The 27,111-nt window shown below is 44.0% G+C and overlaps 1 protein-coding gene across 1 annotated transcript in view; it reads left to right on the top strand.

Annotated features, from left to right (window-relative positions):
- The window catches only part of RALYL (RALY RNA binding protein like), a 113,876-nt gene extending 88,209 nt beyond the window's left edge, over positions 1 to 25,667 (top strand). Inside the window, exon 7 of the mRNA XM_023746166.1 lies at positions 24,981 to 25,667. Within this exon, the coding sequence (XP_023601934.1) occupies positions 24,981 to 24,998 (18 nt within the window). The 3' untranslated portion in view covers positions 24,999 to 25,667. The remainder of the gene's footprint in view (positions 1 to 24,980) is intronic.
- Positions 25,668 to 27,111: the final 1,444 nt, after the last annotated feature.

Here is a 27,111-nt window from a genome sequence, read left to right as displayed (position 1 = left end):
CATTGGGCTGAGAGTTGGTTACCAGTTGCTCATTCTCAGTTTCCTCCGCTGGTAACTTTCCCTCCAGACCCCATTTTAAACATTGGAGCAGCCCAGACCTTGTCATGGGCCACCTCCTCGTTTGGCACACTCTCCCAAGGTGACCTCAAATACCAGAGCTTTAAATAGTATCTATAGGCCAGAGCTTCCCAAATCTAGATGTCTATTCCTGATCTCCTCCTGGAAGTCTAGACTCCAGTATTCACATGCCTGTTTCCTCATAGGTCTCCAATGAACAGCTGAAATGTGACACGCCAGGCAGTCTTGATGTTTTTCCAGCCAACTTATTCCTTTCCTGTCTTCCTCATTCTAGTAAAAAAAAAAAAAATGTAACCCTAGCTGGTTTGGCTCAGTGGATAGAGTGTCGGCCTGGGGACTGAAGGGTCCTGGGTTCAATTCCCGGTCAGGGCATATGCCTGGGTTGCAGGCTTGATCCCCAGTAGGGGGCATGCAGAAGGCATCAATCAATGATTCTCTCTCATCCTTGATGTTTCTATCTCTCTCTCCCTCTCCATTCCTGTCTAAACTCAAAATATATTTTTTAAAAATGTCATCATCCCATTATTAAAACCAAAGGACTAGCATTACCTCTGATTTCCTCTACCCTCCCCATTAATTCTACCTCCAAATCACAGCCCAAAGCTAGTCCCATCTCCATGTCAGCCGTGCAATCCATTCTCCACACAAGAATAGGAATCAATATAAACTGTACATCCGATCATGCCACTCCCTGGCTTAAAACCTTGCAGTGCCTTTGATCATCTCACTTAGAATCAAGTCCAAGTATAAATGGTGAGGATGCTGGGAGGAAGCTGCTGCTGGAGAGAGAACTTGGGGTGACAGGAGACAACCCCTGCCTGACCCAGGACCGCTGTGTGAGTGATGGTCTAGCAAGGCCTGGGCAGAGCAGGCTCCCTCAGTGTGTGTGCTTTGTGGAAGGGCACTTGTACCCCAAGGTGCCCCTGGGGCAGATCCCTCGGGTTCTCTCAGGTCCCAGTGTGAAACCAAACCCGGGTTTAAATGAAAGCTCAGAGAATGAAGCCCTGTCCCCAGCTCCAAGCTGGAGTCAGCTCCCAGAGCCCAGAGCACCACCGCCTGAAACTGGAACCCACCCATCCCACCATGGAGCTTCTGCCTGAGCATGTGCAGGTCACCCCTTCTGCCCTGTCCCTCTTCACACTGGTCCCCAAGCAGCAGCCAGTGTGGTCCTGTTAGCCCTGAGCTGGGCAGGTCATTCTGCTTAAGACTCTGCAACAGAGGAACCAAGATGGTGGCATAGGTAAACACCTGTACTTGCTACCTCCCACAACCACATCAAAATTACAACTAAAATACAGAACAACTATCATCCAGAACCATGGGAAAGCTGGCTGAATGGAAGTTCTGCAACTAGAGAGGTAAAGAAGAAAGCGCATTGAGACTGGTAGGAGGTGCGGAGGCACAGAATGGGCTGGTCTGGCACCCATGTATGCCGCTTTTATAATCAGAAGGGAGATCGCCTCTACGGAGGCCGCCCAGAAGAGCAAAGGGTCCCAGCCCCACACCAGGCCCCCAGCCCAGGGTTCCAGAGCTGGGGAAAGAAGTCCCTACAGGCAGTAAGAACTATGGGCTGTAAAAACCAGTGCAAATTGAGGCTCAGTGACACAGAGGCTGCTGGAGACCCAGTTCCTCCTCTTAAAAGGCTGGCACTACAAACTGAACTTACAAGTTTCTGCTTGCTCTGAGCTCCAGTGCCTGGTGAGGCTCTGGGGGACCCAGACACATACAAGTAGAAACTGGACTGTCTGGCTTCAGGGAAGGAATGTGGGGGTAGCTTTCTTCCAGACAGAGGTGCTCACAGTGGTCATTGTTCCTGTGCTGAGACCTCCCGAGTGTAGGGCTGACTGGCAGCCATTTCTTTTTTTTTCTTTTTTTTATTGCTTAAAGTATTACAAAGAGTATTACATATGTCTCCTTCCCCCCCCCCCTTGACATTCCCCTGGCCTCCCCTACCCCCCAGTGTCTTATGTCCATTGGTTATGCTTATATGCATGCATACAAGTCCTTTGGTTGATCTCTTACCCACCCCCTCACCCCCGAACCCTCCCCAGCCTTCCCGCTGTAGTTTGACAGTCTGTTCGATGCTGCTCTGCCTCTGTATCTATTTTTGTTCATCAGTTTATAATGGTCTTTATTATCCATAAATGAGTGATATCATGTGGTATTTTTCTTTCATTGACTGGCTTATTTCACTTAGCATAATGCTCTCCAGTTCCATCCATGCTGTTGCAAATGGTAAGAATTCCTTCTTTTTTACTGCAGCATAGTATTCCATTGTGTAGATGTACCACAGTTTTCTAATCCATTCATCTGCTGATGGACACTTAGGCTGTTTTCATATCTTAGCTATGGTGAATTGTGCTGCTATGAACATAGGGGTGCATATATCCTTTCTGATTGGTGTTTCTGGTTTCTTGGGACATATTCCTAGAAGTGGGATCACTGGGTCAAATGGGAGTTCCATTCTTAACTTTTTGAGGAAACTCCATACTGTCTTCCATAGTGGCTGCACCAGTCTGCATTCCCACCAGCAGTGCATGAGTGTTCCTTTTTCTCCACATCCTCTCCAGCACTTGTCGTTTGTTGATTTGTTGATGATAGCCATTCTGACAGGTGTGAGATGATACCTCATTGTTGTTTTGATTTGCATTTCTCGGATGATTTGTGACTTTGAGCATGTTTTCATATGTCTCTTGGCTTTCTGAATGTCCTCTTTTGAAAAGTGTCTATTTAGGTTCTTTGCCCATTTTTTTGATTGGATTGTTTATCTTCCTTTTGTTAAGTTGTATAAGTTCCCTATAAATGTTGGAGATTAAACCCTTATCGGTGATAACATTGACAAATATGTTCTCCCATGCAGTGGGCTTTCTTGTTGTTTTGTTGATGGTTTCTTTTGCTGTGCAGAGCTTTTTATTTTGATGTAGTCCCACTTGTTTATTTTCTCTTTAGTTTCCAATGCCCTAGGAGCAGTATCAGTGAAGAAATTGCTTCGGCATATGTCTGAGATTTTGTTGCCTTTGGGTTCCTCTAGTATTTTTATGGTTTCCCATCTTACATTTAAGTCTTTTATCCATTTTGAGTTTATTTTTGTGTATGGTGTAAGTTGGTGGTCTAGTTTCATTTTCTTGCATGTATCTGTCCAATTTTCCCAACACCATTTATTAAAGAGACTATCTTGGCTCCACTGTATGTTCTTGCCTCCTTTGTCAAATATTAATTGAGCATATTGGTTCGGGCCGATTTCTGGGCTCTCTATTCTATTCCATTGATCTATATGTCTGTTCTTGTGCCAGTACCAGGCAGTTTTGAGAACAGTGGCTTTGTAATACAGCTTGATATCTGGTATTGAGATACAACCTACTTTGTTCTTCTTTCGCAGGATTTCTGCAGCTATTCGGGGTCTTTTTTTATTCCAGATGAATTTTTGGAGCATTTGTTCTAGGTCTGTGAAATATGTCGTTGGTATTTTAATGGGAAGTGCTTTGAATTTATAGATTGCTTTGGGTAGTATGGACATTTTAATGATGTTGATTCTACCAATCCATGAACATGGTATGTACTTCCATCTGTTGGCAGCCATTTCTGTTTGCTCTCCCCTGGAGATTCCCTGAGACCCTGCCCCACCCAATTTACAACCCCACCCAAGTTGTGTTCAGCGGCTTTTGCATATGAATGGCCTGTCCTTTCTCAGCCTAAAACCTGTCAAATAAGCTGCAGCTTGGTCAGGGATCCCCAAAGCTATCAATAAAAAGCCCAAGGCCGGCACCAGTACCAGTCTGCCTTGCTTCACAGCTGGGCCTCATCTTGGCACTTCTAAACCTGATACAAAAAGGAGGAATCTGCAGATCTCTCTGTAGCTCCTGCTGGGTGGCCCCAGGAAGTGGCTGACTTTGTACCCCCCAAGAGCCAGTGTACCCAGTGGTCAGTGTGAGACCATACCAGATTACAACTCTTCACATCAATAAGTGACACACTCAAGGGGGAGACTCAGTGAGCTCCAAAGCTACACTGAAGTAAATCCTGCTCCATAAGGGTATCTCCTGCACAGCAGCTCTCCCACTGTAGTTGCAGCTGGTCCCCACAGCTAATTGGCCTGGAGGTCAATTCCTCCCAGAAATCAAGGCTCAACTACAACAATACTGTGCACATAGCCCACAAAGGGGTGCACCAATAGTGTCTACCTCAGGTGAATGGGGAGGCTGAGCCACTGGGCCCTATAGGACACCTACTACACAAGGCCACTCTATCAACTCAATGAAACATAGCAGATTTACCCAATACATAAAAACAAACCCAGCAAAGCAGCCAAAATGCGGAGACAAAGAAACATGTCACAAATGAAAGAAATGGAGGAAAGCAAACTACTAGATATAGAGTTCAAAACTACTGTTATAAGGCTACTCAAGAATCTTCTAGAAACCTCTGAGAAATTTAATGAGACCCTCAAGGATATGAAAAAGGACCAGTCAGAAATTAAGCATACACTGACTGAAATAAAAAAATAATAATATACAGAGATCCAACAGCAGACTAGAGGATCCCAAGAATCAAGTCAAAGATTTGAAATATGAAGAAGCAAAAAACACCCAACCCGAAAAGCAAAAAGAAAAAAGAATCCAAAAATATGAAGATAGTGTAAGGAGCCTCTGGGACAACTTCAAGCGCACCAACATCCGAATTACAGGGGTGCCAGAAGAAGAGAGATAGCAAGATATTGAAAACCTATTTGAAGAAATAATGACAAAAAACTTCCCCTACCTGGTGAAAGAAATAGACTTATGAGTCCAGGAAGCTCAGAGAACCCCAAACAAGAGGAATCTAAAGAGGACCACACCAAGACACATCATAATTAAATTGCCAAGAGCAAAAGACAAAGAGAGAATCAGCAAGAGAAAAACAGTTAGTTACCTACAAGAGAGTACCTATACAACCGTCAGCTGATTTCTCAAGAGAAACTATGCAGGCCAGAAGGGAGTGGAAAGAAATATTCAAAGTGATGAATATCAAGAACCTACAACCAAGAATACTCTACCCAGCAAAGCTATCATTTAGAATTGAAGGTCAGATAAAGAGCTTCACAGATAAGAAAAAGCTAAAGGAGTTCGTCACCACCAAACCAGTATTATATGAAATGCTGAAGGGTATTCTTTAAGAAGAGGAAGAAGAAGAAAAAGGAAAAGATAAAAAATTATGAGAAAAGTGACAACAAATACATATCTATTAACAAGTGAATCTAAAAATCAAATGAATAAAAAATCTGATGAACAGAATAAATTGGTGAATGGAATAGAATCAGCGGCATGGAAATGGAACAGACTGATGATTCTCAGAGGGGAAGGGGTGTGGGGGGTGCAGGAAGAGATTAGACAAAGATCTTATATGCGTGTATGCAGTGCCTATGGACACAGAGAGTAGGGTGGCAAGAGCCTGGGGTGGGGTGGGAACTGGGTGGAGGGGAGCTATGGGGGGTAAAAGAGGGACATCTGTAATAATCTCAACAATAAAGATTAAGGAAATAAAAAGAAAAGGAAACTTTACATCAAATTAAAAAAAAAAGATTGTGTGAGTGAGGAAAGGGGGAAAATGGGAGATATCTGTAATACTATCAACAATAAAAAAATATATTTAAAAAAAGACTCTCTAACAGCTGCCCACCTCCCTCAGAATAGAAATTCATCTCACTGATCTTCCCTGCTCCCTCCCTGATCTCCTCCCCTCCCTCCCTGATCTCCTCCCCTCCCTCCCTGATCTCCTCCCCTCCCTCCCTGATCTCCTCCCCTCCCTCTCTGGTCTCCTCCCCTCCCTCCATGATCTTCTCCCCTCCTCCCTGACCTTCTCCCCTCCCTCCATGATCTTCTCCCCTCTCTCCCTGATCCTCTCCTTTCCCTCCCTGATCTCCATTTTCTCCCTGATCCTCTGCTTTCCCTCTCTAATCCCATGAATTTCATGAAAGTAAATTGGACATGCAATGCAATTGGCAGGTTTTTCTGCAGTTAAAAAGAAGCAGGATTTTCAGATTTAGCCCATAAAGCTACAGGACACCCTGTGAAATCTTCATTTCAGATAAACAATTAGTAGTTCTCTAATATAATCATGTAATCATGTCACACATATTACACGGGACATACTTCTAACAAAAACAACTATGTCCCATTTGTTAGAAACTGAAATTCAACTTGGACTTCCTGTAATACCTCTGGCAACCTTCGTGCATATAGGAATGCTTGCCTGGAACTAATTTTTTAACTTCTTTCAGCCTCTGTATTGTCATCTGTGAAACTGGAATAGAAATACCCATCTCACAGGGCTCTTGGATGGACTAAATGAACTTCATGGAACAAAGACTCTGACACAACGTGAGCAAGGAATTTGCAGCCATCGTTATCATAATTGGATGATCATCACGTCGCTTCCACATGAAGCTCTCAATAAAGCATTACATTTCCAGCAACATAATCCTCACATGGAACTTTGTGCCTTCCAAGTCTCTGGAGACTACGCACTTCTTACTTGATAAGAAAGTCTTCAGGAAGCAAATGCAATATTCTAAGTATAATTATACTTCCCTTTCATCTGGTTGAATTTTTCTTCCATTTTATGATTGCTGGCTTACTCAATTCAAAAATATTTCATTTCAAGTTTTCTTCTTATAACTTCTTTTTAAGATAATGTGAACTGTACCCTGTGATGATATATGGCTTTTATTTTAGTTTTTGCTGTAGATTTGTTCTTTGGCTCATGTGATCTGGCCACCAACTCAGTAACAGACGGTCAATTGTGGTTTTTAAGAATTTGAGCATATTGGAAGCCTTACATATCTCGTATCCAACCATTCATTCATTAAAACAACAACCAAAAATTTTTTAAATAAAATAGTGGAAACTCAATAATGTGCCACATATTTAGTCACCGAAGATTCTAAGAACAAAGCCTGCTGGCTTCTGATGTTATAGAACATTTACTGGGTAGGAGAGTCATGCTGAAGTCACAAAACAGAAACAGATATTAACAAAACTGAAAAGTGCAATTACCACATGAAGCATGACAACGACGAGTGGGATGTGAAATAACAGAAGCTGGACAGACTTCTCAAAGGTCGTGACATTCTAGCTGGTTCTGAAAGAATGAAGAAGCATGTGCGGGAAAGCAAAGGGTTAGATGGCATTGCCAACAGATAATAGATACACGGGAAGGAAGCCTTGAAGGAACTCCGAGTATGCTGAGAAGCTGGCTGGTGAGTGTGTCTACAGCAGTAGGTCTCAGAGGGTGGTCCCAGGACCAGCGGCATCCTCTCAGTGGAAGCTTGCTGGAAATGCAAATTCTCAGACAAAAACAAAGTCTCAGACTCTAACCCAGTTTCTCTGAATGAGAGACTCGGAGGGTGGACCTCAGCAATCAGCGTGTTAAGGAGTCGTCCGGTCACTCTGTGTTTCCTGGTGATTCTGATGCCTCTAGAAGTTTGAGAGCCACTGGACTTCAGGGCCAGAACCATCCAGTCTAGATGCACGTAGAATCACCAAAATACTTTGTCATAAATACCAAAGATATGTGTCTCCAGCCGTGGCAATAAAATCAAGAGTCCTTGGGGTGCAGCCTAACCAAGAGTCCAGAGATGTTTTCCTGTGTAGCCAGGGTTGAGAGCCCTGGACACAGAGCTCATGGTCCATGAGGAAGAAGGACAAGTGGAAACTTCACCAAAAAAGAAGTGAGCACAGGGAACCCACTCAGAATCATTTGTCTTCAGGAAAATACAAATTTAACCACAATAAGGTAACACTGTACATGGCTCAGAATGGCCAAAACTGACAGGGTAAAGTGTTGGCAAAGATGTGGAATGCTGAAACTCTCCAACGCGATTAGTGGGCAGATACAATGGTGCAACCATTTAGAACTGTCCAGCAATTTTTAATAAACATGAAGAGCCAGCGTTTACAATCCTGAGCCTCCAACAGAAATGAAAGTGTGTGTCTAGAAGGTCCTTGTAGAAGAATGCCTTAGCAGCTCTACTCACAATATCCAAAACGTCACACAACCCACTAGTAGAAAATGGGTTTGCAGAGAGGGGCTGTGTCCTTCAAAGAACACTACTGGTCAATAGAGGGAACTGCTACTGAGCCAGGTGACAGTGTGGACAGATCTGAGAAACAAGAAGCCTCGTGCAAGAGGACACTCTGTGTCATTGCATCTGGAGGTGAGGGCTGGGGGCGGGGATTAGTCTTTCTGGGGTGTCATTCCGTTTCTCATCCTAAGGAACATCCGCTTTGATTTCAACACTCAGCCCTAATGCCACACCCTTCTAGAAACCTCTTTGGTATCCTCACAACTCACACAAACCCCTGGCAGCATACTCACCTCCTTGCTGCTACTTTATAAAAATGTCTATCTCACAAGAACCATATGGTTTTATACCTAAGTGGGATATAAAACAGAAAGCAACAAACAAACAAACTCATAGACACATGACAGAATGGTGGTTACCAGAGGGGAGGAGAGGAGAGGGGAGAGTGAAGAGGGCAAAGGGGTCAAATATAAAAGGAAGGCACTGACTTTGGGTGGTGAGCACAAGGTCACCTACAGACGATGTATCGTAGAATTGTGCACTTGAAAGCAAGGCTTCTCTCTTCAGCCAGACTAAGAGCCTTGCAGGCCGAAGGCCTCTTGGTTTAGGATCCCTCATGCAGAGCACAGTGCCCAGCATACGGTCAGGCCTGTGGGGACGGAGAGATGCTGATTGCTGGTGGTCCTTGATAGACTATATTACACTGTATGTACATGCTCTCCCTTCTATCTTGAATACCTTCTTCACTCATCATTTTGTCTGATCGGTCGACACATCCGTGTCCTCGATACCGTGTCACTGTCATGAATTCATCTTTGGACAAGGCTCAGGCCTGCCGTGGACACTTTGGATCTGCGTCTCTCTTTAGAGCACTCTCTGAATACATTTCATCATGCTTAACTTGCTCTATTGTAATTAGTGACATCACTCTTTCCTGGCTCACTGATTTTTTAATTCCTCGGGGCTTATTTTAGTTGGTATTTTTCCTTAATGTGGTACTTACACATGTTAATGAATATCTGTTAAAGAGAGAAAAATGTCTTCCGCTTAACTCAAACTATGAGCCCCATCTTCATTTTTAAGCACATTTTATTGTGTATGGTAATCAGATCTGTTCTGAATATTGCTTTTGTGTGCATGCCTTCTGTGACTTAGAGGATTATTACACAGCAGAGAGGAAAGACCTTTCATTATAACTTCTTTGCCAGGTCACTGGGGCAGCAGCCTGCATCCTGGGGGCACTGAGGAGGAACTTAAGAGGCTTAAACCAGCACATCAAAGGCCACACAGCAGTACTGACTCTGTCCAGTGGCTGCTCCATGGTTCCACATTGTTACCTCCCAGAAGTGATAAAAATGCAAATTGGAAGCAACCTGAATTTAGTTAGGAAAGCTAGAACACCAAGTTATAAAACAAACCAGAAAATAAGCCTCTATCCCATTCTGAGCTGTAATTTTTAAGCCCAAACAGTACACAGAAAGCTGAAAATCACAAGAAAATAAATGTATTTTCATAAGAAAATAAATGTAAGAAAACTCAGAACAGAGTGATCCTGAACAAGGAAGGCAGAGATGTGATCCCAGCTGCAGCTGGTGCTGCAACCTTTGCGTCAGGTCAGGATCTGAAGGAGGGGCTGATGCACAAATGAAAATGCTATACAAGAAATATGAATTTAGAAGGCATTGAGGCCAGGTGGAGCCTCTTTCTTGAAGAGACACACCCGAGACTGTGTCCTGTCTGCTTCTTATTAAGTTTTAGATACACATCTTGCCCTCTAGCAATGCATACAGGCATATCAAAGGTAAAGTCTGATAAACAGTAAAAGGATTATCAGGTTATGGAATTGCCTTGAGCCACCACTATCTGAACACGAACAATCAATGCTTAGCAGCAGCCCTGCTAATGCCCAAGGTCCATCGGCCTTCAGCATTCCTTGGTGCACTCTCATCACAGTATTGGCAAGTGGTGGCTTCCCGCAGCTGGGAGGGCAATGTGGTCCTTGAGAAATGGGCTCGAACTCAGGGCTTTTGAAATGTTAAAAGTATTGTGGTTGATGTGCAATTTCCAAACTGCCTCTAATAATGTTAACAGGTAGGTAAAAACTTTAGAGTATAAATCCAAACAAAATATTTTCACCATACCAAAGTTTCTACAAGGGAGAAACAAAAGAGGAAGATAATAGAAAGGTCCTGAAGTCCTTTGCAAATGAGAGACAGTCCAAACATAAGCCTTAAATATACAAAAAGAAGAAAAAAGTAAAAAGAGCTACTTTTCTAGAAATGCTAGAAGAAAATAGAGCAATCTGAAGTATTAATACTGTCAGATTTCAAAAGACTAGTTATGAAAACTTTTGGAGAAAATAAAGCAATTTGGCCAACAAAAAGACACTTTTCTACAAACATAGAATAGAATTACAATTTTTTGAGTAAACATTCACAGATATACAAGCATGTAAGGTAGCACCAAAGTGACTACAATGTTAATGTCAAAGAGAAATTGGACTGGGTGGAGTTAAACAGGCAGGAAGACTAGTCAAGATTGGCAGTAGGGAACAAGACTTGCAATGGAGGAACAATGTTGAACTCAACTCCATTGAAACAAAAGACAGCCAAGTTTTTAAGCAGTGAGCTGGTGGAAAAGGACTGGAAGAAGTTGGAGGGGAGGCAGGTCACTGAGATTAGGCTGTCTATGTTTGCTAATTGTCACTTATCTAAACTGGCTTCCACTCTCCCAAAGAGTAGGAGATAGGGAGCACTATCTTCCTTTTTAATTAAGTTCATTGGGGTGACATCTCTATGTATAAAAGCCCAGCAACTGAATGGCGGAATAAACAGAACAACCAGTTGACCAGTTGCTGTGACACACACTGACCGCCAGGGCGCAGATGTTCAATGCAGAAGCTTCCCCCTGGTGGTCAGTGTGCTCCCACAGTGGGAGCACCACTCAGCTGACCAGGATGAGCGGCGCTCCAACAGCAGGCCGATCCCCGTAGGCCACGCCCCTCGCCAGTGCACGAATCTGTGCACCAGGCCTCTAGTTGGTTAACAAGATTATATAGGTTTCTAGTGTACAATTCTATGACACATCATTTGTATGCCCACCACCCAAAGTCAAATGTTCTTCTGTTGCCATAAGTTTGACCCCCTTTACCCTTTACTACCTCCTACCTCCTTCCCTCTGGTAGCCACCATGCAGTTGTCTATGTCTATGACTTATTTCACTTAGCAAGATATTCTCAAGGTCCATCCATGCCATCACACATGGCAATATTTCATTTTTTATTTTTTATATCTTAGTAGTATTCCATGGTATACATGGTAGGGCAGAAGTCAGTTTACAATTGTATGTATAAAAAATAATACAATAATTAATAAAGAATAATAAAGAATAAACTTTGTGTTTCCTGTACTCACAAATGTAAACCTGCTTTTGCCCACCCTGTCTATGTACCACATCTTCTTTATCCAATCATTTACTGAACGATACTTTGGTTGTTTCCATGTCTTTGCCCACAGTCAGGAAGACACTTGTCTAAGTTTTAGTCACACTGTGGAGAACTTAAGGCCATATTGGTCAGTAGGACAGAATTTCACCCATTTTATACAGCAAAGCAGAATAGTTATCCCCCAAGACAGAAAGCTGACCCTCACAATCTTCTGTACAGCTCCTGAGCCATCTCAGAGCTATGCTGTTCCATATGTCAAATTAAGAACAAATATGGACTTAGGAGACGCTTTATTCAAAGGATCCTTGCAAGGGAGGATGGGACTCTTACAACAAAGAGCCATGACCACGGGATCTGTAAGTGTCTCAAGAGGTAGGCTAAAGGGGTTTTCCTTGTAAAGGGATTTTCCTTGTAACCAAAGCTGGAATGACCAGAAGTGAGGAAGTGGGATGAGTGGGTGCACTATTGGGTAGTAGACCATGTCATGCCTGACCCTAGGGCCAGCCTGTATTCCAGGAGGGGCCCTTCTGGGGGCTGCATGGGGGGCTCAGGTTGTTGGTGGGCCAAGGGCTGGAGTCCTGAGTGGGGAGAAGCTTACCCAAGTTTGGTTAACAAGCATTTTATTCTCAGTGATCAGCAGGGATCAAACAGGTCAGCTAATCATTTATGTGACCAAGAATGAGAATTTTGAGGTCTGTGTCCAGCCATGTGAGTCTTATCTGAGCCATATGGGGAAGGGTAGTTCTTTGCAGTAAACCATTTCCCCAAATAAAAAGGGTGGAATGGGGTGTGGGTGGGTCTTAGCCTTCACTGTTTTCAGGACCACAGGGCAGGCAAAATTCAGCATTGTCCCCTATCAGAGAGGTCATTTGGCCCATAATCTTGGCGCTATCTCTCCATACACTATAAATATTGGAGAATCAAAAGTCAATGAAGGACTCAGATGCCCTCCACCCCCAGGGACCCTCCGAGGAAAGGGGCAGGGGCAGTGGTCTCTCGGCCTTTTGACTTGGAGAAAAGCTGTCTCATTCATCCTTAAAAGCACAGCTGTGCATTGAGCAATTCACTTCGAAGAAAGGTGTATGGGTTTTTTATTCAGATGGAGGAGCCTTTTAACAGCTGGAGGACCTCAAGCAAATCCCAAGTCTGGGGCTCACCCCCACACCTGCTGCAGGACGTCTTTGCAGGTTATTACACGAGAATAAGTAGGATCATGTTCATGACTTTATGTGATTGGCAAACTTAATCTCTCCCCTGGAGTAACAGAATTTAGTGGAAATGCCAGTTAAATGAAATTTTAATAACTTTGAAAGAAAAAAATTTAAATGATTCAGTTACACCATTTATATATGTCCCTCATGAAGTTCGTTCTCTTAAAATTCCAGCATATTCTATTAGCAAAGTTATCTCACACAACACTATGTGATGTTAAAAAAAATGCTAGCATTTACATGATGCTTTTAAGAAGTAAAAATGGTTTGAGCAAATAATGTAAATTACCAGAGAATTAAAGGAAAGAATTTTATTTCCACAAGAAAATAATTCTGAAATATGTGAACACATGTGCTGATGGGGATGCTTAGCAAAACTCATCACATATTCTTGTAAATGTTTCCATTTTTCCCTCAGCCATTTGTGAGCAGTAATTCACCAATTTTCTAGTAGGTGTAGATGTGCTTCATTTGACTTTAAAAGGATCATTTTAACTAGAATTACCTCTGGTTTATGGGGAAACGTAAAGACTCTACAAATTGCATTGGGCAAAAGGGCATTCTTTAAAATGGCACTGTAACCATGGAGATATCATTGGAATCATAAACTTTTAGCCACACTTTGTCTACATTCCCGTGCTGGCCCAGTGCTGTGTTTGTGCACAGGGGCTGGTTCTGTGCCTATTCCATTAAATTCTCTGGTGCTTCCCACTGTTCACTGGTTTTAAATGGACAGCGTGTGTCAGTGAGAACTCCAAACACAGAGGCCAGGTGAGCGTGGTCCCACATCAGGTTAACTGGGTGGAAATCCTGTCTTCGGCCTTTTCTGCCTGACTTTGTGTACAAAGAAAGCTCATAGATGTCATCTCCTTCATCCTATTAAGTCGGATTGGGTCCCTAACACAACCGTGATATTTTCCTTGAAATTTCTGGCACAAGCATTATATGAATACTAAATTTATTTTTAAATTATCGTCATTTAAAAATGTTTTTATTAATCGTTTTTAGAGAGAATGGAAGGGAGAGGGAGAGAGGGATAGAAACATTGATGAGAGAGAAATACCAATTGGCTGGCTCCTGCACACACCTTACTGAGGATTGAGCCTTCACTCGGGCATGTACCCTGACCAGGAATCGAACCGGCGACCTCTTGGTGCCGGGATGACACCTAACCAACTGAGCCACACCAGCCAACCTAAATTATCATCATTTTATTCTTCTAGATCTGCATGTTAGTCATGCTTCCTCTTTCCTATAATAGTGAATTCATAAAAAGACTGGAACATTCAGTTATGTTTTCTTAATCTGAATCTAAAGTGTTGGGCACAGCAATATTCCATAAAACTATGGAAGCTGTTCCTTCAATGTATCAGGCAATCCAGTTCTCTAAAGTGTTAAAGCATGTTACAATCACACAGGTCGACTTCTGACGTTGGATCTCCTGGGTGGACTAACGTTTCCAGGGAAGGGTTACTTAACCACAGACACTGGCCTCGGATTGCCTTTTCCAGAAGTCATTGAACCTAACACCTAAGCATTTTATCTGCCAACCTACTAGCAATTTTTTTTTCAAGTTTCGGATTTTTTAAATGCTTCAAACATAGTTGATCCTTTACCAACTGTGGTATATGTGTAGGACTTTACTGATTATTTTTCTTGCTACTTTTAAAAATATTGAACATGATGAACTTTAAAAACTCTTCAGCATTGCCATAACCAGTTTGGCTCAGTGGATAGATCATCAGCCTGCGGACTGAAGGGTCCCAAGTTCGATTCCAGTTAAGGGCCTGTACCTTGGTTGCGGGCACATCCCCAGGAGGAGGTGTGCAGGAGGCAGCTGATCAATGTTTCTCTCTCATCGATGTTTCTAACTCTATCTCTCTCCCTTCCTCTCTGTAAAAAATCAATAAAATATATTTTTAAAAAAACTCGTCAGCATTAAAAGGAGAGATATAAGGCTATCTTGACTTGGTAAGTACCCGTGGACGAAGTCTGTCCTCCCAGCCGAGTCCCAGGAGGCAGCGCAGCGCTGGGACGCCAGGTGGCATCTCTCACGCTGCGGGGACTCTATTCATGGGTGACAAGCGGTGGGGAAAGGTGGGAACGTTTCATTAAATCAGAAATGGGAAGGAAGGGAAAGTGGCTGCTCTGTTTCCGTTTTATCCATAGCTTCACAGGAGCACAGTGGGAAGGAGAATCAGTCTAAATGGTGCTGCCTTTTTACCATTCTTGCCCCATATTCTGGAAGTTAATTCCTTAAAAACAAACAAGCAAGTAAACAAAAACCATTTGCGTGGGATGGCACAACGTTTTGGTCCGGACAGCGTTTCAGCTGCAAAGAGGCTTCTGAATGCGCCCTCCTGCTCTGGGCACCTTGGCCTTCCAAGCAGCCAGGGCCTGAGCCTGCGCTCCCTCCCTTCGCTCCCTCCCTGCGCTCCCCTCAGGCCTGCAGACCGGGCCCCAGCACGGCCTCAGACCTGCCCTCAGGAACCTTGGCATCTTTCCAGAGGCTCTGCCTGTGGGGGAACCACTAGCTCCCAGGCTTTTCTTTCTTTCTTTCTTTTAATATGTTTTTTTAAATTGATTTCAGAGAGAAAGGCAGAGGGAGGGAGAGATAGAAACATCAATGATGAGAGAATCACCTCCTGCGGGAGCCCACAACCCGGGCATGTGCCCTTGACTGGAATCAACCCTGGAGCCTTCAGTCTCTGGGCTGAAGCTCTGTCCACTGAGCCAGACCCACTGGGCAGCTCCCAGGCTTCCCGGGGCTCTGCGCTGGGAGAACCTGGGTCCCGGGCAGCCTCTGGAAAGCTGGTAAGGATTCTCGTCACCCGGGGCTAGATACCCTAGTGGGTCGCCTTCGCATGCCTGGCGTTTTCCTCTGCCCATTCAGGATGACACTTGCCCAAGGACCCTAACCTTTCCAGAAGCCCACTCAGCCCGCCTGCGGCCAGCGGGCCTGTCTGCTCGGAGTAAGACGCTCCCTGCCCTTCAAGTGGGTGAATTGCAGGAGTTGTAGAATCACTTTGGGCCTTCCTGTCTCCAAAACGTGCGGAAAGGGCTTGTCTTTAAAAAGGCAGAAGGCAGAGAAAGTAGGACCACATATCACACACAGAGCAGACTTTACTTTAACTTGAAGAGAAGACTAAAAAGGGGTGGAGACAAGACTTATCCCACCACCTTCCAGGGGTAATGCCGATTTTTTAACATGCATTATTTCACTTATTTGTTTACATGCCTTTGGGAGCAGGTACTTTACAAATAACTGACCTTAGAAAGGTTATGTGTGCCCCAGCTCATGCTGCTGCTAACAAGCAAAATCAAGAGTCCACAGGCTGACGGGATTCCAGGACCCTACAAAGTTTAACGTGTTAATGTTTCAAATGTTATTATAATGTGCACTGTGCCCGTGTGATTTTTGCCATATCTACACATTTCTGGTAGTGTTATGACCAGATTTCAGGATCCCCAAGAAACCACACCAGGGAGCCAGCCGTGTCCGATGCAAAAGCATAAGAGTCTTTATTCAAGCCCGGGCTTGGCTCCCCTACCCTCCTTACTGATGCAGCAGCAAGTGGCAGAGAGAGAGCTAGCCCTGTGGGAAGAGGGGTTTTATAGGGGGTTGGAGTAAGGGGAGGAGAAAGGACTGTGGGCCCTGCCGATTGGCCAGGCGCAAGTCGGTGTCTTGTTACACAGGATGTGGTCATATCTATGGTGCGCACTTCCCGTGATTGTCATTGGTTAGTTTAAAGAAGTCCTGGGTGTGGCTAGCAGAGGCTTGGGCTTCGGGGAAGAAGCCTTGCTGAGCACATGGCTGCCCAAAAATGGAGGATCCAGGGTAAGATGGAGGGCGTAGCCCTTACCCTGGGGCAAGATGGAGGGCGTAGTCCTCACCTTTTCAGTAGTACTTTTAACATAACTTTTTATTTTTATTTATTTATTTAATTTATTTTTTGTTTATTTATTTTTTAATAAATCTTTATTGTTCCGATTATTACAGTTGTTCCTGTTTTTCCTCCCATAGCTCCCCTCCACCAGTTCCCACCCCACCCCATGCCCTTATTCCCCCACACACACTGTCCTCATCCATAGGTGGAAGATTTTTGTCCAATCTCTTCCCGCACCTCCCACATCCCCTTCCCCCCGAGAATTGTGAATCCACTCCCTTTCTATGCCCCTGATTCTATTATATTCACCAGTTTATTCTGTTTATCAGATTTTTTATTCACTTGATTTTTAGGTTCACTTTTTGATAGATATGTATCTGTTTCACTTTGTTGTTCATAATTTTTATCTTTACCTTTTTCTTCTTCTTCCTCTTCTTAAAGAATACCTTTCAGCATTTCATATAATACTGGTTTGGTGGTGATGAACTCCTTTAGCTTTTGCTTATCTGATCTTCAATTCTAAATGATAGCTTTGCTGGGTAGAGTAATCTTGGTTGTAGGTTCTTGCTATTCATCACTTTGAATATTTCTTTCCACTCCCTTCTGGCCTGCATAGTTTCTGTTGAGAAATTAGCTGACAGTCATATGGGTATTCCCTTGTAGGTAACTGTTTTTCTCTTGCTGCTTTTAAGATTCTCTCTTTGTCTTTTGCTCTTGGCATTTTAATTATTATGAGTCTTGGTGTGGTCCTCTTTAGATTACTCTTGTTTGGGGTTCTCTGCGCTTCCTGGACTCATAAGTCTATTTCTTTCACCAGGTAGGGGAAGTTTTCTGTCATTATTTCTTCAAATAGGTTTTCAATATCTTGCTCTCTCTCTTCTTCTGGCACCCCTGTAATTCGGATGTTGGTGCGCTTGAAGTTGTCCCAGAGGCTCCTTACACTATCTTCATATTGTTGGATTCTTTTTTCTTCTTGCTTTTTGGGTTGGGTGTTTTTTGCTTCTTCATATTTCAAATCTTTGACTTGATTTTTGGGATCCTCTAGTCTGCTGTTGGATCTCTGTATATTATTATTTTTTTATTTCAGTCAGTGTATGCTTAATTTCTGACTGGTCCTTTTTCATATCCTTGAGGGTCTCATTAAATTTCTCAGAGGTTTCTAGAAGATTCTTGAGTAGCCTTATAACAGTAGTTTTGAACTCTATATCTAGTAGTTTGCTTTCCTCCATTTCTTTCATTTGTGACATGTTTCTTTGTCTCCACATTTTGACTGCTTCCCTGTGTTAATAGAATGGCTTTGTGTGCTAGGTGTCCTATAAGGCCCAGTGGCTCAGCCTCCCTAATTACCTGACACTCATGGTGCACCCCTTTGTGGACTGTGTGCACAGTCTTGTTGTAGTTAAGCCTTGATTGCTGTTAGTATCACTGAGAAATTAACCTCCGGGAAAATTGGCTGTGAGGACCAGCTGTGTCTACAATGGGAGAGCTGCTGTGCTGGAGACACCCTTATGTGGCAGGACTTGCTTCAGTGGGGCTTTGGTGCTCACTGAGTCTGCCCCTTGAGTGTGTCACTTATGGATGTGAAGAGTTGTAATCTGGTATGGTCTCACTCTGACCACTGGGTACACTGGCTCTTGGATCTCCAAGGAGGTGCAAAGTCAGCCACTGTGTGAGGCCACCCAGCAGGAGAGAGATCTGCAGATTCCTCCTCTTTGTTTGGGTTTTGGAAGTTCCCAGGTGAGGCCCAGCTGTGAGGCAATGCAGGCTGCTGCTGCTGAACCTTGGGCCTTCTTTTAGAAGCTTTGGAGCTCTCTGACCCAGCTATAGTTTGTTAGGTGAGGCTGTGAAAGGACAGACCATTCACATGCAAAAGCCGCTGTGCACAGCTTGGGTGAGGTTGTAAATTGGGTGGGGTGGGGTCTCAGGGAATCACCAGGGTGGAGCAAACAGCAATGGCTGCCAGTCAGCCCCGCACCGGGTAGGTTACCACATCTCTGCGTCTCCACGTCCTGCACCCCCATGCAGGAACAATGACCGCTGCGAGCACCTCTGAGATAAAGCCGCCCTCGTATTCCTGTCCCGATGCCAGACAGTCCAGTTTCTCCCTGTACGAGTCTGGGTCCCCAGAATCTCACCCGGAACTGGAGTTCAGAGCAATCAGGAGCTTGTATCTCCCTCCCAATTGAAAAAAACAACAACAGTGCACCCAGTTGTCAACCCATTTTGCACTTGCCTCCGCACCTTCGCACCTCCTACCAGTCTCAATGTGATTTTTTCTTTCCTTCCAGTTCCAGAACTTCCACTCAGCCAGACTTCCCATGGTTCTGGATGATATCTGTTCTGTCTTTTAGTTGTTTTGATGTGGTGGTGAGAGGCAGCAAGTACAGGTGTTCACCTATGCCACCATCTTGGTTCTTTCTTAACTTACATTTTTAAATTAAATTGATTTTTTTTTTACTTAAATGTATCTTTAGAACTAAACTGTAGTTTGTCCCAGTAAATGAAAAAACCAAGTATTCCTTTACATAAATATGAGGTATAGTTAAAGTAAATATAATGAAAAGAAAAACTTTTTTAAAAATTTAGCTTGGTAGTTTCATATAACAAAATCAAAGCACACACAAAAAACACTGTTTCTGCCTCTCTCTCTCTCTCTCTCTCTCTCTCTCACACACACACACACACACACACACACACACACACACACACACCCCTTTTTAAAAAAGACAATACCTGACCCCTGGCCAGTGTGCACTGAAAGGTTTCAGATTGGATTCCTGGGTTGCAGGCTTAATCCCCAGTGGCGGGGGGGGGGCGGGGGGGGCGTACTAGAGGCAGCCGATCAGTGTTCCACTCTTAAAGGGATGTTTCCCTCTCTCTTCTTCTCTTCCTCCTCTCTCTCTAAAATAATTTTATTAAGGCTCTGTGCATAGCTATAAGCAAATACTTGCAGTTTGTCTTTGTGCCCCGATGCTAATTCCCTGCGCTCTTCCACTTGTCTATATCATTAGCAGCAAAATAGAATCTCCAACAAAGTGTCCTCCAGGCCTCTCACCCACACCCCACGCGGTCCCCAACCCCTGATGCACATGCGTCCCCAGGCGGCCTTCCCAGAACCTCTGGTTCCCACCAGGACCCAGGATCTCAGAGGCAGCCGCCTTCCTGCAGACCCGCATCTACTCTGTGATGTCTTACTCCAAGTCAAGTATTTCTTTCTAACCTGGTCTTTGAGTCAGGGCTGCAGAGTGGGCTCTGGACAGGATTCATGTCAGCACTTCATCAAGGCCCCGCAAGGGGCGCTCTTCTGGGGCCTGAGGCTCTCGCCATGACAATGAGGGTGTGAAAGGCTATAGAAAAAATGTAATTTCAGAAGGACGGTGCCCATGTGAGATGTAGCTCGGTTTTGTGCCCGGCGGCACCGCACAGGGTTTCTACAAGCCCCACCAGACGTGGCTAAAACGGCCAAAACCAGGCAGACACGCGTTTCAGAGTGTTTTGTTCAGGCCATAATGTGTGACTTACTAGAGGAGTCTGTATAAAGGAAACAGCTCTTCAAATACAACATTGTCTTCTGATTTGGGGAAAGATTTGTCATAGAAATCCAGGAGAAAACTCAGCGTATGTTAAATTATCTCACAATGCATTGAATTAAAATGCTCCTATTTATGGTGACCCATTCAAGGGTAATCCTGAAACTGATACCATTTCTATTTTCTCTTATCATAGACAAAGGAAAACATAGGTCAGTGAGCTGATATCCAAAACATTTCTTTTCTTAATTGAATTTCTTGGGGTGACATTGGTCAATAAAACCATACAGGTTTCAAGTGTACAACTCATGAACCAATCACCTGCATGATGCATCGGGCTCAGCACCCAAAGCCAAGTCTCCTTCCACCACCACTGATGCCCCTTTGCATTCCTCCGCCTCCCTCACCCCTTCCCTCTGGCCGTCACCATACTGCTGTCTGTGTCTGTGTTTGTTATTTGCTGAAGCCCTTCACCTTTTTCACACAGCCCCCCAAAGCCCTCCCCTCTAACAGCTGTCATCTGTTCCATGTACCCATGCCTCTCTGTTTCTGTTTTGTTTGTTCATTTATTTTGTTCTTTAGATTTCATCTAAAAGTGAAATCATATGGTACTTGTCCTCTGCCTGACTTATTTTTCTTAGCATAATGCTCTCCAGGTCCATTTATGCTGTTGCAAAGGGTAAGATTTCCTCCTTTTTCACAGCCTAGAAATATTCCATTGTGTAAATGTACCACCACTTTATTATCCACTCATCTACTGATGGGCACCTGGGCTGCTTCCAAATCTTGGCTACCTATATATAAAAAAACCTAAGAGACCAGCCGACCGGCCCATGGCCGACTGGCCATTAGCTATGATGCACAATGACCACCAGGGGGAAGACACTCAACACAGGAGCTGCTAAGCAACAGCAACTTTGCAGGGAATCAGGCCTAAGCCACCAGGCGGACATCCCCCAAGGGGTCCCAGACTGTGAGAGGGTGTAGGCCGGGCTGAGGGAGCCCCCCGCCCCAGTGCAAGAATTTTGTGCACCAGGCCTCTAGTTTTAAATAAAATTATATAACCCACTTTAGATAATTTTGCTCTAAAGTTAATTTTGTTTCTTAATCAAATGCATTTTTACAACATAAAAAGTCCTTTTTGATGGACGTTTTCAAGAAGTTTTTAATTAACATGGTTTGAATTAGCTCAAGATAGAACTTTACAAAATCCAGGCAGCTCTGTTTCAAATCCAGGGAAGGCAGTTGGTGGGTCCTGTGCAAGTCGTCACACATTCTCAGTAACTCTACGCCTTTCCTCCTGTGCATCACCGTGCACCTGTGTACCTGCACATCCCAGGTGAGCTCACCTGTGCTAGTTACTGCTAGGCCCAGCCTGCCTCCCTACTGTCCTCTTTCCCAAACTGGGCAGAGAGGAACAGTAGGGAAAGCATGGGTCTTACATAGAGCAGCTGGGGTTGGGTTCAGTCATGACACTCTCTGATCCAAGAATTGATGAATAATATGAGGATGACTCTTGCCCAACCACCTGCTTCATGTGTTTATAATGAAGAACAATGAGCATATACATGTCAAGTGTTTTCTAAATTTCCACACACTATGCCAATGAATGCATTACTGTAAGGACTGTGGTCCATGCTCACAGTCTTAGCCCAGATTCTATAACCCAAACCTACTCCCAAGTTACAGGCATGTTCAGGAGCCTCAGTTCAGCAATCCAGATGCCTCGGTCTCTAAGACATTCTTGCTGTTTCTCTTGCCGTGAGCTTACTACAATAACTGTAGGTTTGTTCTAATAACCAGGTCCTGCTTTATTCCTGGGAACATTGGAGCCCAAAAAAAATACAAATAAATCAACACAAGGAAGTCTTATCCTTCAGAGTCCTGCTTCAGTGTTCTAACAGCAGTCTACCTCCCCTGGACTTGAGGTCTGCCTTTCTCTCTCTCCCCACCTTAGGAGCTCTGACCTGAATCCATGTCCCACAGACAAGACGCTCCCGACACTTCCATTCCTCCCCAATTCTGCCAGGCTGCCTGGCTTGTTGCCTCACTCTCTAGGTTTTGGCTAAATTTATTTACTTTAGCCATTTAGCAGTGTTTGACTAGAGGTAGCAGATTCTTTTCCAACCATATACAAACTAGAGGCCCAGTGCACAAAAATTTGTGCACTGTGGGGGGGGGGGGGGGGCTCAGCCTGGCCTGTGCCCTCTTGCAGTCTGGGACCCCTCTGGGGATGTCCACCTGTTGGCTTAGGCCCACTCCCCAGGGTAATGGGCCTAACCTGGCAGTCAGACATCCCTCTGGCAGCCCAGGAGCCCTCAGGGGATGTCCACTTGTCAGCAGGGATCAGGCCTAAGCTGCAGTCGGACATCCTTAGCGCTGCTGAGGAGGCGGGAGAGTCTCCCGCCACCACCACTGTGCTGGCAGCTGGCAGCCTGGCTTGTGACTGAGCAGAACTCCCGCTGTGGGAGTGCACTGACCATCAGGGGGCATATCCCACATTAAGCGTTTGCCCCCTGGTGGTCGGTGTGTGTCATAGTGACCAGTCATTCCCAGTCGTTCTGCTGTTAGCATCAATTTGCATATTACCCTTTTATTATATAGGATGGAGCCTTGTGAGGTTGAGTTCTGTGTTCCTTGAGAGAATGAAGCCAGACCTGCACAGCTGTTAGCTGGTCATGGAGGAAGATGCTTCTTCTTCTTCTTCTTCTTCTTTTTTTTATTGATTTCAGAGAGAGAAGGAAAGGATGGGGAAGAGAGAGAGAGAGGCATTAATTTTTTGTTCCACTTAGCTGTATACTCATTGGTTGATTCTTGTATGTGCCCCAACTGGAGATTGAGCCCACAACCTTGACATATCAGGGAGAACTACCCAACCAGGGCAATGGTGCTGCTTTTTGGTTGGGAGGTTAGACAAGGTCTCTCCACAGTCCTAGGTCACCTGTTCACTGAGTTGCCCTCCAGAGACTCGTTTTCCTGCCCTTGGAGTGCCAAACGTGTTTCTTTCAGATGGACACTTTTTTCCCATTGGCTGATTTAATAAATTTCCATTATGTTCTAGTCAGATCTCAAAGACCCAGAAATCTTCGGCCTTTCTTAGTGCCGTGGTTCATCTCTGCCCTAATCATTTAAGTCTTCATTTTAGAGTTAAATTCTCAGAAGATGACCTGGTGGTCTTTCCAAGCATCTGGCAGGTTATTACACTTTTGTTTCCTCCTAGTTTTCTGTCCCCTGCCCCCCGTACTCTAATGGCCATCAACTCAGGAATGAAGACTCTTAAGCCACCAGGAACTACACAGTGAAGTGGTAGCCTTCATTTGTCACCATCCCAGCGAGTCCCTAGGCATGGAGGCTTTGATTCCATTACAGCTTTGCTGATGTGATTCTTTGAGTCTAAAAGTAGAGCCTTGGCCGGGCAGTTGGTTATGGCAGGTTTTGTTCTAGGTCTTATATCTAGGTCTTTGATCCATTTTGAGTTAATTTTTTTAAAAGGTGACGAATCACAATCTAATTTCCTTGTTTTGCATGTGGCTTTCCAATTTTCCCTGCACCATTTATTAAAGAGGTTTTCTTTTCTCCATTGTATGTTTTTTGCTTCTTTGTCAAAAATTATTTGCCCATTTACATGTGTGTTTACTTCTGGGCTCTCAGTGCTATTCCATTGGTCTGTGTGTCTTTTTTATGTCAATATCATGCTGTTTTGGTGATGGTCACTTTGTAACCAGGGAATCTGATACCTCCCGCTTTGTGTTTTTAACATTCAATGAAATGGTATAGGAGGAAAGTACCACAACATAATAAAGGCCATATATCACAAACCCTCAGCCAATATCATATCAATGGTGAAAAACTGAGAGCTTTTCCTCTAAGATCAGCAGCAATACAAGGATGCCCATTCTCATCACTTTTATTCAATATATGTAGTTCTGGAAGTTCTAGCCAGAGCAATCAGGCAAGAGAAAGAAATAAAAGGCATACACATTGGGGAAAAAGTAAAATTGTCCCTTTTTGCAGACAAAATGATTCTTTATATAGAAAACCTAAAGACTCCACCAAAAAAAAATAGTAGAAACAATAAACAAATACAAGTAAAGTTTTAGGATACAAAATCAATGTACAAAAAGCCATTGTGTTTCTATATACTAACAATGAAATTTCAGAAATAGAAATGAAGAGAACAATTCCTTTTGCAATTCCTACAAAAAGAATAAAATACCTAGGAATAAGCTTAACAAAGGATGCGAAGGCCCTGTACATTGAAAACTACACAACATTATTTAAAGAAATGGAAGAAGACACAAAGAAATGGAAAGATAGTCTGTGTTTATGGATTGAAAGAGTCAACATAGTTAAATGGCCATATACCACCAGGACTGTGACTCAGATCAGGGCCCGAGCTGGCTTTTCACCCCGGACACAGATCTGGGAACGCTGCTCACAGCCTCTCTCAGGGAAAGTGCCTGAGGCCCGTCCTGTCGGACAACAGAGGTCCTGAGCATCCCCATTGCTTCCCTAGACAAGAGCTCATGCTGGAAAGTAATTGCCATCTCAGGCATGAAATTCGCTGGACTTTAAAAAAGCATAGCGCGCTCTAAATGCGAACGGCCTCAGGGTTGCCTTCACAGAGCACCTGGAGACCTAGCGTCCCTAAAGACCGAGTGCTCTTTTAGCCTCCCCTCTTGGAGCCTTAGCATCTAACTCACACATGTGCGAGCTACCAGCAACGGGACACAATCGCTGTATTTTAAAATGCTCTTTTTCTTGTCTCAGTTTCTACAGATAAAGTGATCTGAATGAATGAATGAAGCCACGAAGCAGAAAAGAGGCGTTCTGACAACCCTAGAGATGTCAGAGGAGATTCCTTACTGGAGAGCAACATCTTTGGTTCAATTTACATAAAAACCCAAATAAATAAAATGGACAGTATTGTTCAGTCTTAGAAATTCCATTTCTTCTATGTTCTGAGCTGTATAATTGTCAGATTTTTATGGTTTAGATTGTAAATGTGTGTTTCCCTTTGCTAATTATGTTTGGGTTGTTGTTGTTGTTGTTTGTCTTAAAAATCTTAAAATGTGAAGGATATTATGAATGGTAAGGGAGACACTATATACAAATGTATATTTGTAAAAGCTATTTTTATGATTAGCATGTTTCACCATTGATCATATATAAAGTCGGGTGATATTGCAATTCTATGTTTAAAGCTTATTCCCAACAATGTTATGTAAGAAAAGATACATCATATGCTAGTTTTTGTAATTTATTTTTAATTTATAGTTTAAAGTACTTCAGATCATAAGGATAAAATACTTGAAAAGGTTATATTTCTGCCCTATATGCGCACCATTTTTACTCATAAGGAATGCAACTATTTCAGATGTGAGTCAAGAGCTAAAGGTGTCGGCGTGACCTGTGGTTGAGTTCAGCATCCCCCTGCTCTCCTGGATGGGATGACCCTGCTCTCACCCAACCCACGGTCAGGGGCGGGAGAGCCCAGGGCAGGTGTCAGTGTGAGTGCAGGTGAGAATGAGGAGGGATGGTCTCATCTTGGACCCACGCGTGTACCTGAGTGCCAGCATCGTCCATCTCCTGCGACCAGGAGCCCCCTCCCCGAGCATCGCCAGTGTTCTCCGGAGCGAGCTGCTGCCTTGCGCTGTGGAAATGGAAGAGCCCAACCTCACAGCCTGGGAGAGTTCAGCACATAATTTCTTAATAAATTCTGTTTCTTTTCAAACAAAGGTGGTGTGTGGCTTTCCTTTGGGGAGCTCTAAGGTGTAATATTCAGTTTGGGTTCTTAAGTCACTGGAATGCCATGAAGTCAGTGCCATAATGAGAGCAGCATGATTTACTGACACGCAAGCCATGTGCCCCACATGCCCGTGCTCTTCGTGTGGGAACTTGGGGAGCAGGTAGATGTGCCTGGGAGAGGATGCCGATGGGGCGGGCCTCAGTCCTGCCCGGAGTCACACTCTGCTCTCCATTTCTCCAAGGCATGCTTTCTTATCCAAATGTAGAAATGTTAAGAAAGTTATTCAGGATAAGAAAGAAAACTACATTCACATAGGTAGTTACGCCCAACTCGAACTTCACCACTCAACATGCAAGTTTCTCAGGACAGAGCAGAGAGGAGATGTGATGTCACCGGGTCACATGGGAGGAAGGCTCCTGTTTACAGAGACACTGAGCTGATGAGTCAGGTGCTTCCTCTTATCTTCCTTAAGCTAATTTATCATCTTTCTCTATGTCTTTCAAATACCAATAATGAAAATTATACAATTCATCCAACAAATGGTATTACCCAAAATGGAAAGAGTGAAAACATCAATCAGAAACTTGCACACTAGAATTCGGGCCTGGGTTCCAGTTCTCCCCCTGGGAAGGTGTGAAACCCAGAGTGAAGCCTGGAAGACCTGTGGTGCTCCGACCAGGTCCCGAAGCTGGAATGAACATGCGCGAGTTTCTAGAAGAGAAAACCAGCTGAGTGATCTCTTTGCTGCCAAATAGCCCAGTGTTCCAGGAAGGAAGTGTGTCACAGGTGCTGTTAGGAAACACATGTGGGTCCTTTCCCAACACGCTATTTGTCTGTCCTTACAGTAGTAATAAACGATATAACATATAATCTAGCATTATCATAAATTCAGAGACTCATACTTTCCCAGACATTCATTAACTATTCTCACAATGGGATGAAGAGTTAAAATGGGTAGAATTACTCTCTATTATTGGAGTTCACTTTCTCCCATCAGGCCTTGAAGTTGGACACCGTGGGTCTTTCCCTGTATTCATTACCCATCCCTGGCTTCAGCATTTCTTTTGGTGACAAAGGTGGGATAAAATATATGCCAGACCAACCAACTATAGATTATTTGGGATTATAATCCCCAAAGGTTTAGTTTAATAA

The sequence above is a fragment of the Myotis lucifugus genome, unplaced genomic scaffold (assembly GCF_000147115.1).
Source record: "Myotis lucifugus unplaced genomic scaffold, Myoluc2.0 scaffold_631, whole genome shotgun sequence".
Lineage (NCBI taxonomy): Eukaryota > Metazoa > Chordata > Mammalia > Chiroptera > Vespertilionidae > Myotis > Myotis lucifugus.
The sequence above is the reverse complement of the archived record's forward strand: the minus strand, read 5'-3'. Positions and strand labels throughout refer to the sequence as shown.